We start from the raw sequence: 17,405 nt of genomic DNA on the forward strand, positions 1-17,405 counted from the left end.
TTTCTTTCCATCGCCACGCGCATCTCCAGGGTGACTCGCGCAGGTGACTCGGTGCCTGTACAGTAAAGTTCGTCTCCTCGGGTCCACAACCTTTTGCGCCTTTAACTGGGTTTTCTATTCGAAGCCACCTGCAGCCTGCGTTAACTTCGTTTGTGGTTTTACGCAAAGAAACGCTTCCAAAGTTGGAGGTAGGCTGATTGCGACGCAGTGGGAAGAGAAGGAGAAGACGTCCACAAGTGCTGATTTCATTTCCAACAGCACCGACGGCACCACCGAGAGGAGACGAGAGACGGGGCAAAACCGCGGGGGACCCAAGCGTTTTCTCTTCAAAATGAACAAAAGCAAGTAGACTATGCTGCGTTTAGTTGAGAACTTGTAACAAACTGGTGACATTTTAGCCCGGTGAGTGAAAAAACCTCTAAGTGGATATGCGTCTCTCAGAGGGATTTTAAAAAGGGGGGTTACATCTGTTCCCTATCCTTTTTTAGAAGCTCAAAATGGATGCCGACGACAGGCTGCGGAGACCCCACTGGATTAGCCACTTTCTCGCTGATTTGGGTGACATCTGAAGCCGTGTCGAGTGTACAAACTTTGGATTACCTACGCCGACAGAGCTGCAGGTGTAGGATGCAGTCTGGAGTGAAGACGCTGTCCGCAGGTGGAGGTGCGTCACTCTGCTGCCTGCTGCTCCTCTGGCTCATCTACTCCCATCTGCTCAGAGAGGGTAAGTCTGCACAGAGGGAGCTATTAACGGGATCTAGCGCTTATTGTTCCTCTGGGGTGCAGGTGTACAAGGGTGGTCGATCCAACTGGCTGAGAAAAACACATGAAGACGCTTTCTGTGACCTTGTAGGCTGCTGGTATTGTGGTATATCACAAAAGAGTAAAGTTTTAACCCCCGAAAAGGTCCTATACTACACAAAATTGACTCTTGTGAGCTTTAAGTCATTTTAGAGTGTCATGAAAAACATATCTGGAGTTGTGTTTTGCCTCATGTTTAAGCAACCCTTTATTATTAGTCTGTCTACATCTCCAAAGCTCAAAATGTGAGGTCATGAAGTGTTACTTTTCAAGTTAACAGCTCCCTTTACCTTTAGTTCAGTAGAAATTGACAGCTCCAGGGCTGAAATCATCCACATGATTCAAATGAAGGAGTATGGAGTTTAAAAACACAGTAGTGCTCTTCCAGTATTACCACATGACATCACAAGGTGAAACAGAGTGTTTTCTGTTTGAGAGAAGACCTCAGCCTAAATCTGCAGGGTTTGTGTGTTAAATGTGTATGAATGAAACAAAACACAACACAACTCTAGGTACGTTTTTGATGAGGAAACATTATGACATAGATCCGAAAATACAGTAATAAGAGCCCTTTAAAATGTGTTTTCATTTATTTCTCAATAAAAGCAAACTATCAAGCTCCTGGGCATAAAACATAAAAGGAACGCTATAAACCACTTATTTTCAGTCCAATCAAACAGTCTCATTTTAGTGATACTGGCTTCGGCTTTGAAATGGGAATGGTCAGGACCCAACAGATGCTCAGTCAATGTTAGTTCTGTCACAAAAACACATTTTGAAACACAACACATTGCTACAAAGAAATAGAATGATAAACGATAATACGGAAATTGCCTCATGCCACTGACATAATAACAATAATACAAAATAGTGAACCATTATTTAAACATACGGTATCATTAAAAGGCCTGAGCTGCAACAAATAAATAGCAGAATGAAGCAATAATTAGCCACAGAAGCCACTTACTCAACCCTCTCTGGTCCAAATCTTACCGTATTACAGCAAAAATAACAAAAATCTCCCCACTTTTGCCAAAAATCTAAACACGATAAATACTGAGCTCCATAATACACTGTTGCAGTTACCTTATATTGAATGATAAGTCGATATAGTAATTATCCTTACAGGTCTACCAACAGCACATATTTACTCATCCTTATATTTACCCCAAAAAGTGGGATTTGAAATGGGATGTCCCTCTGTGCATAGCCTGTTACTATTAGAGTAAATCAGACAGCAGAGGCAAAAGCTACAGAGAATCAGCTTCACACAGAGTCCAGACATTTGTGTATAGCCTGCAGGGTTCAGGGCCAGCTTCAGTTTGAATTGGGAATAATTTTAGTCTGGCATTAGGCAGAATGATAAGAGGTTAATCTGCTAATCATGCTGCTTTGAAATGCCAATCAAACATGTCACGCACAGAGCTTTGATGAAGACGTAGGTCTAGTGCTGTGCTTTTTTATTTTCCAGTTGGCCTTTGTTAGAGATCATTAATGCATGCCCTTTAACTCCCTGTTGTTGTGGCTTCTGTGACCTAACCCGGTCTACAGCGTTTGAAAACCTGCACAACACAAAGCACTTCCTTTAATTCCTAAGTATTTTACTATTTCTACTGCCATTGCTTCGAAATAGTTCCTCTATAGGGATGCACTTATAGGCCTACTTGTACCTGCTAATGACTTTATGAATTATGTGAGTACTACTCTCGAGGACACTTCTGTGTTTAAAAATAGGTGTGTCCTAGAATTAATATCCATTTCTGTTTCTTCTGATAAGACAAGAAAGTAGAAAAAATCTCTTTACCGTGTTTCAGTGGACAGACTTACGCCTTGGTCAAGGTGTCTCTTATCAGCTGTTGTTCCCAGACGTGATCAGTTTGACAGATCTTGCAGATTGTTGCCGGCCATGTGGAAAACAGAACATAATATTCAAACAGAAGACCATTTTCTAAATATACCCCAAAGCTAATGCTTTTAGAGTTTTAATGGAGGTGGAAGGGGCGATGATTACCCCACTATGTTTGTGATGGGAGCTAGTCGGACTCTTCCACAGAGCCAGACGGTCCGATCTAAAAAATATGCAAGATCATTATCATTCCACAATTGCAGTTCAGATGATATCACGGCTGAGACAAATGTTTGTGTCTCTTCGTGAAGAGAGTGAGCTCACATGCTGCATGACTGCTCTGACCAAAACTCACTTTTTCAGCTCAGCCTGTAAGGCCTTGTAATGCAGTAGTCTGTATGTAGTTATTGTGTATAATTTAGCAATTCAGATTAAATTAACATTGTTTTAAAAATTCATGATATGGGGGTGTGTGTCATGATACTGGTGTGAATGTTTTGTGTACAGCCGTATGGAGCCACTATGACTAATCATCATCTGCACACACGACCATTTTCTTTTTTTTCTTCTTCAATAAACAGGCATATGCATTTATTGTGCTTTCAAATCATTGAAACCCCACAAACTCTATTCACAATGTTACTAACAAATCCATTTGTGCAATTACACTTTTCACTCTAGTGCCCAACACCAGTGGATGTTCCACGGCCTGACATTGGCCGTCTTCCATGCGACTAAACAGTGTGTCACTCTAAAAGGCTAGTACAAGCTTAACGTGCTAGGACACATAGGGAGATGTCGAACACTAAGTTTGCAGATTAGATCTTTTAATCAAGCAGTGGCCGGCAGTATAATTACCGCTGTGGAGGAGGGATAGTGTCTTTGGCAGTGTGCCGAGTACAAAAGTAGACAGTGATGTGAAAAATGAACTGTCCGTGGTGTGCGTTGAAATGTGCGCCTTTTGCTTCTAATTTGCTGTGTCTTAAAATGCCCTGTCTCCCACCTGTTATTATAACCCCAGAATGAAGCTTTTACCATAGAAACAACTTTGGCCTCCTCCCTCAGACATCTCTTATGGACACATTTTCTGTTGAAATGGTCATGATTACGGCTTTACTGTGTAAAAATGACTTAATGAGTCCACTCCATATATCTCTGATATTCCTTGATTGTCAAAGCTCTGCTCATGCCTCAAAATATTCTTGGTTCTTTGCTCACTTAATCCTCAGAGCCATGAGCTTTAAGAATGGAGCATGGAGTATTCTTGTACTCTTCAAGTCCTTTTGAAACAGGCTGCTCTGTCCAGTCTTGCTGTTGGGAAAGTTGTATGTGAACTATGTCTCACAAAATTGCTCTCTTTGGCCTTGTACAATATGGATGCATTTTCCTGATGATATGGCTGCTCAGTTTGACCAAATCTCTTCTCTCCAAACTAGGGCTGCAATCTAATTATTATTGTAGTAGTTGACTAGTTAAATATATATATATATATATATATATATATATATATATATATATATATAGAGAGAGAGAGAGAGAGAGAGAGAGAGAGAGAGAGAGAGAGAGAGAGAGAGAGAGAGACAGAGAGAGAGAGAGAGAGAGAGATAGATATAGATATATAGATATATATAGATAGATAGATATAGATATATAGATATATATTGATAGATAGATATAGATATAGATATACGGAGATATATAGTGATATATATATTGATTAGCCAAGTCACACAATTTTTCTGTAGTACATTCACATTTTTTGGAAATTGATAACCATGCCATGCCCAGGGTACACTGGGGAGATATTGTTTTCCCTACTGGTATTTAATATGTTGCAAAAGACCAAGTAAGCCAAGCTGCATGAATTAATGAGAGTTTTCTTCTGCTTGTTTTGCAAAAGACATGCAACATACAAGAAGCAGAGAAGAGCCCTCAAGCTTTTGCTCTTTGCAGTCTACATTTATCAGAAATTAACCATGAATGTGGCAGTCAGTGTAGTTCACATTTAAAGTTTATTAACCTTTTACTCTGAAGATCACTAATGCAAATGACAGCTGCACTTGTTCTGTACACTGTTCATGATGGGCACATTTTAGTAGCCAGTTAGCACAACCCCAGAAGGGAACTTTCTCATCACATTTTGCCAAATTTGGTGCTGTTACAAGGGAACTATGGTTATGAAGTTTGATCTCAGGCAAATTGAAATCAAATTCACCAGTTGTCCATCAGCAAGATTGCAGCTCTCCACAGGGACCAGAGTGAGCCGAGAAACCGGAGTGAGAGTAGTGGACCGGTGGGCAGGAAGGTACGGCCTTGTGAAGAGCCTTGGCTATAGCTCATCTGTCACAGCTCCCAAGACAGGAAATCAAAGCACAGCAGACCTGCCCGAGCACACCATTGGGCCAGTGCCCGCTACAATAAATGGCCTGTCAGACGCTCGCCACGTTGCCAGTTTATTCAACGATAAATTTGAAAATGTCTGGATTTCCTTGCTTTCCGCTTCAGTGGTGCAGCCAAAGAGCAGTGGCAGACCTCTCTGCTTTGCCGACCACTCGCCTTGGGGACTGCTGTGAGTGTAGGTCAGTAAAGTGTAGAACTAATACTCTACAGCAAACAGGAGCTCAACATAGTACTGTCCATGACTGTAACCTGTCTTATTGTAACTGGGAATACAGAGCCAATTTGGGTGTCCCACTATCATTTAAAGGGCCTATGTTATGTTATTTTCTGATCTATGTTATAATGTTGTTTCCTCATAAAAAACGTACCTGGAGTTTTGTTTTGTTTCATGTGCACATTTTAAAACTCCACACACCTTCACTAGAATCATTTGCATAATTTTAGGCCTGGAATTACCAATAACTTCTGAACAAAAGGTAAAAGAAGCTGTTCACTTGAAAACTACCAGTACATGACATCACAAGGCAGAACAGAGCATTTTGATCTTAAGAAATGTAGACAGCCTAAGAAGAAAGTGTTACTCAGCCATGTGTGAATGAAACAAAACCCAACGCCAGGTATGTTTTTGATGAGATAACAACATTCTAACATGACTTCAAGCTCACAAGAGGACCTTTAAAACGCACATAATATCAGATCTGTAGAAAGGCTGCTCACAAGAATGATTTTTGGTGTATTTTTGAGGAATAACATTAAATAAATACTAGAACTTTAATGCCAGTCTATGGAACGTTCAAGACAAAGCAATAACATCATGAGACAAGTAGGTGCCCCCCACCCACACAGAAAGTGCACCTAACAATGTAAAGGCCTCAGGCACAAGACAGCATATTGACCGGCTTACTAAACACAGCTGTGAATGCAATAAGAAGTGGTGAGTCATGGCACTGTAGATAGCTATAATATCTCTGTTTTGTGGTGATTTTATGGACAGAAATTGAAAATTCTCTGGTATTGTTTTTGAAGCAAGTGCATGTTACATCACCACATTGTATTTTAAATGATTATTGTAAGTGACCGAACTGATTCGGAGAAAATAAAAAAAATATGCTTAAACGCATGGCTTATATAAATCATTATTTTACAGTTTATTCATTTTAATTGCATTATTGATCAAAATGACTTAATAGAAAGGGAAAAATGTGGTTACTTGCAGTTCAAAGTAGCCCAAATGAAAGACAAAAACAATAACTTATTCATGCCGGAATTACTTAAAATCCAACTTTGAGGAAATGAATGATGACAGCAAACCATTATAATATAGCTAAAAGCTCTTAAAAGTGGATTTTGCATAATATGTTTCCTCTGTGGGGTAGAGTGATGGCCTGCCAGGTTATAGCTGCCAGGTCGAGGCTTATGCCTTTGGAGAAGACAAACATCTATGGATACAGCTGAATGAGAGCAGATAGGATTTGTTCTTGTACATGTAGGTAATTTAAAACCAGGTTAAAACTGGTCCTTAAGGTCCCAAGTGTTATTCAGCTGTACATTCAAGCATCCTGAGCACATGTTGTAATTAGTGCGTCACGTTGAGTTGTTTGAGCGCTCCAATCTGTGAGTGTGGACGTAAATAAGTGTCCTGCAGAGGAGAAGCACATGTATCCTGTCAGGGCCCGGCTGCACAAGCTGTCGATGCCAATGACAAGCCTCTTATGAAATATGTCCACAAGCTGTGTCACTAAATTTCCACTGACTCGCACACTACGCAGCTTCATTTATTTTATCTCCATGGGCAGTCCAGTGCTGTGGCATTGACTGTCCTGCTGCTAATAGCAGAAGCCTCAGTTTTGTGTGGCATGGTGTCAGAGAGTTTTGATCTTAATAAACATCTAAATAATATCTCCTATTGAGAGTAATCAATTGAGCAAAATCCTGTAAGTATACATAAAAAAAATCATCTCAACCCAATCATAGAGGTAGCTGATCAAGACAAAACCCAAAGTTCCCTTTTCATCTACAGCTTCGAGCTCCTCCAGTTGACCTGTCTACACTCTACATATGTTAAATTACTTCAGGTGACTGTTAAATCAAGGTTACAGCGAAATATCAGCCTTCAAGATATGCCACCAAATATAGCAACCATGCTCAAAATCACCTGCTCCTTTCATCAGCTCGAGATCTCACTCTGACTCACGCTGCTCTGCATATTGCAAAATTGCCATAAATTCAAATTATAATATTGATAAAATCTCGATCATGCAAAATATAAAACTCTAACATCGCCTTGGGTCTTTTCATGGTGGTCATGTCCAGAACATCCAAAACTGATGCCTGAGCTACTTCAGCTGTATCCTCTTGATGCACAGGAGCATAAGCTCTAGTCTAAGCTCTCCCTGATTACACAATCACCATGAGAGTGCATGTATTGAAAGAAACTGGAATACAACCACTGTAGATTTTCTGTGTGTTAAATTATGGACATTGCCCCCCAGTTTCATGCAACATAAAATTAATTTAATGGCTGTCTGATTAAAACAACTGCAAAGAAGAAAAGATAATAGTGAACAGATACATTAACTGGCAGGCAGAACAAGTAGATGTCATTTGTTTTTATTCTTCTTCTGGGTAAACCAAAGTTTACACATGTAATATTTGTGATGATTACATTACCACAGTTTTTTTGTTATTTTTTTTAAAGTTGTTTGTGACTTGCAGCAGCACATCCAGAGTGCTGCAGATTTACACAGTCAAAAGTGTAAGACAAATTAGGGGGCACTTGTTTAAAGTTTGTGCTTGTGGTAATGGTAGGTGATAACTGTGCTTCAAAAGCTGTATCAAACCAGACACTTTTCATCCTGATAAATCATCAGCACTGCTATTACGGTTCCTTGTTCATTTTAAATACATGGCTGGCTGTGTGGGAGTGGAAGTCTTCACAGGACATCAGTCTGATGAATTTCAAACTCTTTGGTTGCTATTCTCTTTTAACTCACTGAACAGCCCCATCCACCCGAGCATTAAACTAATCAGAGCGGTAGAGACTCACTGTTTTTTGAAGTGAGAATTATCATTTCTATTCCTGTCTTCTTCACAGGGAGGTCCCACTTTTGATTATGACCTTGGCTGTATAATGTAAGCAAATCATCCGCGGCTCACTACAGTATAGGCAGCTGCAATAATAGTATGAGCATCTTTATGGAACAAAATGAAAAGACTTTTTAAAGCTAAATCAATTTGGCAGCACACAAAGCTCATATTTCATCGGTGCATGGGTATGAATTCATCTTGGCCTGTCGGCGTTGGATCCCTTGTGGTCGAGTGTAGCGGGCTGCTCTGGTGTCAACGCATTGTTATTCTCTTTGGAGTGAAGTGTGCTTGAAACAGCTCGATCATTGGCAGAGTGCTGTAAATAATTTGAGCAATGCAGGGCTTCTTCAGCATGATATGTCTTTGTAAGTACATTTGAGTAAAACTTATCTTTTTATGATTGTTTCTCAATAAGCATAAGTAGTGTTTGACCTTGTGGCAAGTAGCTAACAGCAGCATTAGTCACAGTAATATTAGAAGGTGATGGCAAATAGTCATAATCAAAGTTCAGAGTATGTGAAATTGCAGCGATAATGAAAAGGCTAAAACATTCTCATATATTGTTTTGTTTTGGGTCTGGGCTTGAACATAGAGCATTAAAGGTCCTATATTACGCAACATTGACTTTTTACCTCATCAAAACATACCTGGAATTGTATTTTGTTTCATTCACACTTGTTTGAGTAACCCTTTATGTTAATCTGTCTACACCTCCAAAGCTCAAAATGCTCTTTTCCACCTTGTGTCATGAATCAGTAGTTTTCAAGTTAACAGGTTAACAAGTTAATCCTGCCTCTTGGCCAGGTCGTCGTTGTAAATGAGAAAGTGTTCTCAGCTGACTTACCTGGTAAAGATATTGAATAAATAATAAATAAACCGCTACCTTTTACCTTTTGTTGAGAAATGGGCAATTCCAGGGCTGAAATTATCAAAATGATTCTAATGAAGGTGAGCAATGTATGACTACATGAGATCACAAGGAGGAACGGAGTGATTTCCTTTTGAGAGAAGAACTAAATATGCAGGGTTTGTGTGTTAAACATGTGTGAATGCCAAAATATAACTCCAGGTATGTTTTTGATGAGGAAATAATATTATAACAAACAAGATCAAAAGCTGTAGAAAACACTTTTTCTCATGTTTGACTGAACATTTCCCATTTATAGTGTCATTGCACTGAAATTAAAGCATATAACAAATAAGCAATTTGAGTTGAAAAAGAAATCATGGAATCAATTTATAGATCAAAAGCGTCCACCTTTATAACAGATGAACACACTTGTGGCGTGTTCTTTTTGCAATAGAAATCAAATATTCTTCAGAAAGTTCTTCCCAAGTCTGTTACAGAAGTTCCCATAAATGTGTAGCATTTGTAGGCTGCCTCACTTTCACTCTTCTGTCCAGTTCATCCCAAAACCAGCTCAATCGGGTTTAAGTCTGGAGACTGTGCTGGACACTCCAGGTTTACCACTTTTTTTTTTTTTTTTTAACAAAGCTTGAACTTGTGTTTGGGTTCATTATGTTTTTTTAACCTCTGGCTGTTCAGTTCTTACCTTTGTACCATTTCAAGCTATTCATTGGACTTGCATGAGTTGAATTGCAAAAAATAACTGGAAAAGTTAGGATGTTCTAAAACATTTGACTGGTAGTGTAGATCAGAAATGGCCCTTTAAACAGAAACCTACCTCCTCAGGTTAAACAAGTTTTCTAGATGAGTTTATCACAAGATCAAATAAGGCTCACTATATGTATTTTAACATGGGTACATTAACTGTATGAAATCATCATCCAGCTCCCACTTTTGTGGTCTGTTCTTATTTGCTGCAGGTTTCATCATGCATATAATGACACATTGCACACATCCTGAGCACTAGTCATGCTAACTGTGTTTTTGTTTGCATCTAAATATGAAGAGCAACGGGAAGTCAAAGATGAAGCGTCTCACCATGCCTTAAATTCTGCTCTGCTAGTGTTAGATTTTGGCTCCTGGCACCTCCAGCCTTTGCTCAGCCATAACCAATTATCTGTGTGTATCCTCCATTGTCATATTTCTGCAACCTGCGCTGATGATCCAGGACAGAACTCTATCAAAAGGAGCTATTGTGAGATAAACACGAGTAGGAAGTAGCTAAACACCGCTTCAGGGCTTGTGCTTCTTTGTTGTCCTTGGCGGGTAGGCACTTTAAGATTTTGTAGCTTGAAATGAAATCAAATAGCCCAAATAAATCTACTTTTAGAACAGTGTGAAAACAACACAATGATGCATTTTGTTATAACATTTGTCCACTTTATTACAGGCTTATAATTTCTGTGATAGACTATAAGTCCCAATTGCCAACATGAAACATAGTAAAGGAAACTAAGCCTAAAAGGAAAGTGAAAATGGTGTTTTTATGCCTGTGAAGCACTGTTCATGTGGTTACCTATTACCATAGATAATAGTCAGGGCTGCTCCTGTCTGACTATGCTCCTGTCTGTGCTCCTGTCTCTCTGACACTGCTTCTGTCTCTCTGACACTGCTCCTGTCTGTACTCCTGTCTCTCTGACACTGCTTCTGTCTCTCTGACGCTGCTCCTGTCTCTCTGACGCTGCTCCTGTCTTTCTCACACTGCTCCTGTCTCTCTGACACTGCTCCTGTCTGTGCTCCTGTCTCTCTGACACTGCTCCTGTCTCTCTGAGGCTGCTCCTGTCTGTGCTCCTGTCTCTCATATTGATGACTGGGCTCTGTAGCTCTTTCACTGTTTTTTTTTAACAAGACTCAATGCAGCACCATCTGACTTTACAAGTTCTGCCTGCTCCGTCATCTGCTTTCCATTAATTAATGCCATCTCCACACAGACAGAAACTGCCATTGGAAATTTAGACTTCAGCTCTTTATTTGGATGGTTTAAACAACCCAGAATCCAAGTTAACAAGTAAGTACTAACAGTAGTAATAGTAACTGTATGCTGAGCTTATGACTTTATGAAATATTCTTTTCTAATAAATACTTTAGCTTGAATACACCATCCACTTCTCCTCACAATTGACCAGAATATCCCACCAATGACATGCCTGGCACAGAAGGGGAATATTTCCTATTTAAAAGAGCTCTGGGCAATGTCACACAGAAGCAGCCAGTCCCCAATGTTAGCGAAGTCTAGAGAGCTTCAAGTCCTGAAGTGACATTAGCCCACCCCTCACTGTGATGCTCTCCCGTGAAACAATCTAGTGCTGTCGACTTTGGGCTGTCTCCCAAGGGTGCACCTTCTTACTGCTCGCTATGAGGAGTTTCAATTTGTCATTCCCTGTGGGCGGAGGAGTCCACACACCTGACACGAGAATTAAATTTGGGCAAATAGAGCACATCTCAGGCGTGCCAGCCCTCTTCCCGTCTCCTCTGCCGCCCCACTGGGTCTTTGCATAGTCAAGTGTTGGTGCAGCTCTAAAAACGTCAACAATCAATGTGAACAGTCTTTGTGAGGAGAAGAAAAAACTGTCCTCAGGTTGTGAGAGTTACAGCTTATTCCAGGAACAATGAATGCTTGAATGTGCTAGAATATTATTTGTTGTGTTTATACAGAAAAGCTGGTGTGCCTTTATGCACCTACTTCTAACCCTCCTCTTAACCCTTACTATTATACTAAACATGTTTTGGTATTGTAAGATAAAGTACGTGGTGTTAATAGTGCCTTAGTGAGCTACAATTGTTTATTTTTCTTTAATTATTTTTGAATAAAATGTTGGCAAATATGCTGTGACCATATATATATATAGAGAGAGAGAGACTTACTGTATATATATAAGTGAGAAGCGCATTGTGCTGGACCAAGCAACTTTTGACTGTAACGAGTTGTTGGCCAAAATTCGGGGTATGACTTGACTTGGGCAAAGCTTGCCAGTAGATGCATTCTCTCTTCAGATTGCTGTGTCTTTGCAAATATTTGTTTATTTAACTAAGGACAGAAGATGTGTGTTCCAACGGGTTATAAATTTTAAACATCTCTACTTCTTGCTTGTAGAACTGCCAATACTCACAGTAGCCAAAAGTGTTAATATAAAGTGTAAAGTAGATAAAATGCACTCAGATTTCTCCATTTTTGAGCATACAGTACAGCGTGACCATTTAACACTTTTCCTGTGATATTTAACAACCCTTTTAACCAAATTAAAGCTCCTGTATTAGTAACAGTCTGTCACCAGCTGTTCAATTTCTTTGAACAGCCCTAAACCTGTAATCCACTAGGTGCATTTGGAAAATAAATTAAGAAAACCACACTTTTTGCCCATTCATATTCACATCGAGTATATAGCTGGAACCATTTCCAAAAAGTTGAATCTGATACTCTGAGAGGTCATGAGACCCTATGCCCTGCACAGCTTATAATAGAGTGAATACTTTCTTCCCCAAGGCCCACCCCAGACAGGCTTGGTTTGGAGATTGCATACTTAGACACCATTACAAGCCCCTGAACTTTAGCCGCTCTCACACATAAATATTGATGAAACTCTGCTGTACTAGTGATGTATTCAAATCACACGCAGTGGATTGCTGTTAAAGGACACACTGGATGAAACTTTTTGTAACTTTAACTTTATACCTTGTTATATTTTTGTCCCCTCATCAAATGCATACCAGGAGTTGTATTTTGGTTTCTTCACATTTGTTTCATCAATCCATAAATCATTATATGAGGACTCAAAAATGCTCTGTTTGCATTTCGCACCTGCGTCACCGGTAAAAATCTGTATTACTCCTGTGCAATTTTTAAGTCCATAAACCATCACCAAAATTGTTCTGCTGTCAAATTGTCTTCACATTGAACGCATGGCTCGTATAGCAGAGCATTTGTTTATATTCGCATTGTTCTTTGCAATTGCTGACAGCAGAGGGAGCTCCATTGTCCAAATATGTGGTCTAGTTTGGTCTAGTTTATAGAGTATTTTCTCCAAATGTAGATATTATTTTCAGTTAGAAAAAGTAAAATATTTATTCCAAAGTGACCAAAAGAAATCAAAGCAATCAGAATGCAAAATATGTGTTCTTTAAAACTAGCCTTATTATTAACATGAAGCTTCTGTGCCCGAACTGTTTAGCAAAAGAAGATCACAGCTAACTCAGAAAGTGCGTAGGACAGGGGTCAGTACAGCAGCTTCCTTTTTCACCTGATGGCCCATTACACATTACCCACTGTGTGCCGGACTTCAAATGGTGTTAAGATAATGAGATGTGCTTGGTCGTGGCATATGCTCAGGTGAATAACACTGCTGTTTGATGGTGTCCCTGGTCGCTAAGGGCAGATATGGATATGAGCTTTCATTGGACATACAGAATCATAACAGGCCTTGGCTCTGTGGGGTATTTCCACTCACACAGAAAGAATGGGTCTGAATGAGAATAAGAAACACATAATTAGTGCTCTGGTCTATGGAGGGTTGGGCTTTCTGTGTTTTTATGAGTAACACTAACTGCATAGTGTATCACTATGTTCTAATGCCATATCTACCTGCTCTGCTTCCTTCTTATTATCGAAAAATACCAGTTCTGTAAATGGTTTTGACTATTTTAAAGATGCATTGTGTAATTTGTCTGGTGGAGGAGCCACCATTCCTCTTGTCTCCATGGAAATGTGCCTAGAATGTTCCACAGTACATCCATAAACTTAACAATATCCATGGAGACTTGCAAGCCAAATTACAGGTTAGATTTGTGGAGAAGCAATCCCACTCACACTAAGAGTAAATGTTTTTTTAGATGTTTTTGAACATTTGTAGTTGAAAAAAATTGAGACAGATTACTTTAAACCAAAGCATTAACAGGTAGCAAAGCCTCCACCAGAGAGGGAGAGAGTTTTCAGTCTGTTTGACTCCATGGAAAATGTATTGCTTTGTCAATCAGGTTGCAGCACTATACTACATTACAAATCAGCTCTGTGGAGAATCCTCTCTATTCACAGAAGAAATTATTGTATTTTTGAGCAATAGAAACACCCGTAATGAATAAAAGTTAGATGAATATGTTTATTGTTATACATGGAAAAGCAATAACATCTCCATGGAGACAAGCAGGTAACAGACCCTCCACCTGAAAAGTTATGCAGCACACCTTTAAAGAATGACAAAGTAACTTGTCCGATTGGGAACCACCACCTGCTTGCCTCCATGGAAACTGATTTGCCTAGAATGTTCCATAGCATGGCTTTAAATATATCTGTCTTGGATTCAGTTGCAGGTGTTATTATTGCTCAAAAAATATCTTGAAAAACAGGAATCTTTCTTTTTCTTTTGTCAGTGTACATGTTTAATGCCATATTGTGTAACATTCCAGGCATTTTCATGGAGAATCTTCACCAGAAAAGTAATAGTGCACATTTAAAGTTAGGACATTTTTTATTGTCTTATTCTGAGTTTAACATTTTGATGAATGAATGACAGTTATTTTTACCACTACATCTTCAGTATAGTATGACTATGAGGAGATCAAAGTAATCATTAGATACAATAAAATGTATTTGCATAATTCCAACCCTTATGGGAGTATTATTTAGAGGAATCGCACTCTGCAGTCATGCTTCATTTGGCTTATATTGCTTAACAGTATGAAATGATTTGACATTTAGCAAATGCTCAAACATAAAGAGCCTTGCATTACATATGATTATGGTCATAATTACTTTAAACAGCACCATCTGTCAGAAACACATTGATTTGCACAGTATTTTCATACCATAGCCTCATTCACAAGGCTTTTGTAAGATTTTGTTCTTAAGATTATTTTATATTGGTCACAGTTATAACAATTTAACACTATTGATTAAAAGAAGACTTTGATTGGCAGTCCTTTCAGACATGATTGAATAAGACAAATATTTGCAGTGTCCCTTTCAAGTCCCTGTCTTCTAAGAGTAAACTCTACAGACCTGCTTGCAGACCTGATTACATCTCTGCTCCCTCAGAGCTACTGTAATGTCAATCAATAATGTCTCTTTTGTCAACCTGCTGAAGTGTCCTTAAGCAAGAGTCTTGGGCTATAATTGCTTGTGATGAGCTGACAATGCTGTAATGGCTACTTAACTGTCCAATTCAGGAGAGTGGATAAATGAGAGCCATGTTCCAGGCTATAGTTCCAATAGGATCAGTTTAGACATGCAGAGAAAATGTCACTGTAAGAAGAGAAAAAAATATGTAAAAGACAAAAAATTACAGCAGTGAGCCAGCTGTATGTGCAAGCTGGCATCTACAGTGTACTCATTCTAAATGTTGGTTTACAGCTATTACAGAGACTGTCCATATGAGTGGATTTTATATTGAATGGGCTGTTCACATGAGAATGACTAGTTCCTGTTAAATTACAATATCTTTAGGGGATTTGCTGGGACTCTTCCAAACGACTGAAATTGAAAATTCAGATTCAGCTGTTTACACCATGAATCAATACTGACTGATTACTTGCACTGTTAATATCCATAATGTCTGGCTGTAGGTTTAAATCATAGAGATGATGGGCTGAATATGTCTCTGCTCCAGTACATGCTAATATGGCTGTCATGCTGGCAACCACACTCTCCTAGAGAGGAGCACTCATGTCCTGACAGAGGCACACAATGGAATGGAGATAATCACTCCAACTTCTTATTGTGTGTAGTGCTGTGATTAGCCTCTGATTGGCTCTTTGGGGATCCAAGTCTGGGGTGTGTAAAACCAGCTGAAACTGTTCCCACCCAGAGAGAGAAGATACTCTCTTCCAGGGGTTCATTCATGCATTCTTTGTATTTTTATGGGTTTAGGAGGTCGCTAAATGCTTCTTTTGGAACTTTACTGTGATTGGTTTAATCTGCATGTAAATTACTCAGAGCTGGCATAATCTGAGCAATGAGAGGAGTAAAAGCAGAAAAGTGTCTTTTTTACTCATTGACCTTTGAAAAAAATCTCTTGACTTTAGTTGGTCTTGGACCAAATGCAAAAACAAAAGTCAACTTACTTGACTCAGAAGAAGAGTGAAAAGAAATGTAATCAAATTTCTCAAAAGCAGAAAACTATATAGCTACATGATTTAATAGATCCTATTCGGAATGAATGTAAGAAGTAGAAAGATTTCTCCTCAATAAAACCTTGTAAAACCATGCTTTGTCTTTATTGGCCATTGTGTAATTACAGTCTGAGGAGGAAGATACAGTTTAATTTGAAAATGGAATTGTTCTGTTCAAAGCAGCTCGTCATTTCATTTTATGGCAGATTCCCAGAGGGATCGCAAAGTCATTTTCTCTGCGACGTCTGGCTCTAATTCTGTGAGAGAAGCGCACAAGGGCAGCTGAACATTAAGTGACGCCTGCTCTATCTGATACAGCTCCTATCAGAGGAGACTAGAAGCATCTTAATTAAAGAAATTAAGAAAAAGGAGGATAAACTCAGATGAAGCAAAGGGAAGAATTAGATGTGATATGTAGCTTTGCATTTTTTTGTCCAACCAAGGCTCTTATCACACCTGGCTCTTATCGTCTCTCTGTGGCCCAGGCTCCTCTGAAAATGAGATTCCAAATCTCAGTGTGACTATTCTCGTTTATTACAAAAGTGAAAAAAAAAACCAGCAATAAAATGGTTGACACAACTTAACCAACAACAGTTGAAAGTGATAGATATTTATACTTTTGTGAACATGTCAAAAGGTATTTAAAAACACTGAAGAGGTACTGTATAATACTTTACACTTAAAGTAATACAATTGGTTGATCTGCTTCTTTGGTCCAAAGATATCTGAATGAATCCAGTCGCTGTGACAATCACGTGTTAAATGTATCATGATTTGTAAAATATACATTTCGAAGTATATATTTTTCATTGCTCCCCTTTGGGCATGTGCCGGTTTATTTAAATATCTTTTTAAGAAGTATTAGTGGACATAGTGAAGTCTGTGTTGTTAGCAGTACATTTATACAGAAAGACCAGAATCAGCCTTAGAGAATAAGGTGAAATATTTTACCAGGTCATGACAGGTCCTCGATCCCTCTTGGATCTTTTGAACTATTCAGTTAAATGGTTTCCCCTTGACAACATCCTGTTCTATGGACAATTGAATGTGCTAGTTTTGTGTTCATTGACAGATAATTCAGATGAGAATGCACTGGGCTGCATGTGGATTCCAGTCTCTTAGTGAAAATTGTGGCATTTGCAGATGCAGTTTGCTGATGTGGGTCTGATATGTAACGCGCTCTCAGGCCTCTGCTCCGAGCAGTTTCTCAGCCTGTATGTACGAGCTGCTGCTTTACTCTTGTATCATCTTGTGATCCAATGA

At 39.1% G+C, this 17,405-nt stretch overlaps 1 protein-coding gene across 1 annotated transcript in view; it reads left to right on the forward strand.

Annotated features, from left to right (window-relative positions):
* The first annotated feature begins 627 nt into the window (after positions 1 to 627).
* tafa5l (TAFA chemokine like family member 5, like) overlaps positions 628 to 17,405 on the forward strand; it is a 52,370-nt gene continuing 35,592 nt past the window's right edge. The window contains exon 1 of the mRNA XM_020922504.2: positions 628 to 724. Coding sequence (XP_020778163.2) covers positions 628 to 724 — 97 coding nt within the window. The remainder of the gene's footprint in view (positions 725 to 17,405) is intronic.

This window comes from Boleophthalmus pectinirostris, unplaced genomic scaffold (genome assembly GCF_026225935.1).
Source record: "Boleophthalmus pectinirostris isolate CB_2022bp ecotype Guang Dong unplaced genomic scaffold, ASM2622593v1 HiC_scaffold_8, whole genome shotgun sequence".
Lineage (NCBI taxonomy): Eukaryota > Metazoa > Chordata > Actinopteri > Gobiiformes > Gobiidae > Boleophthalmus > Boleophthalmus pectinirostris.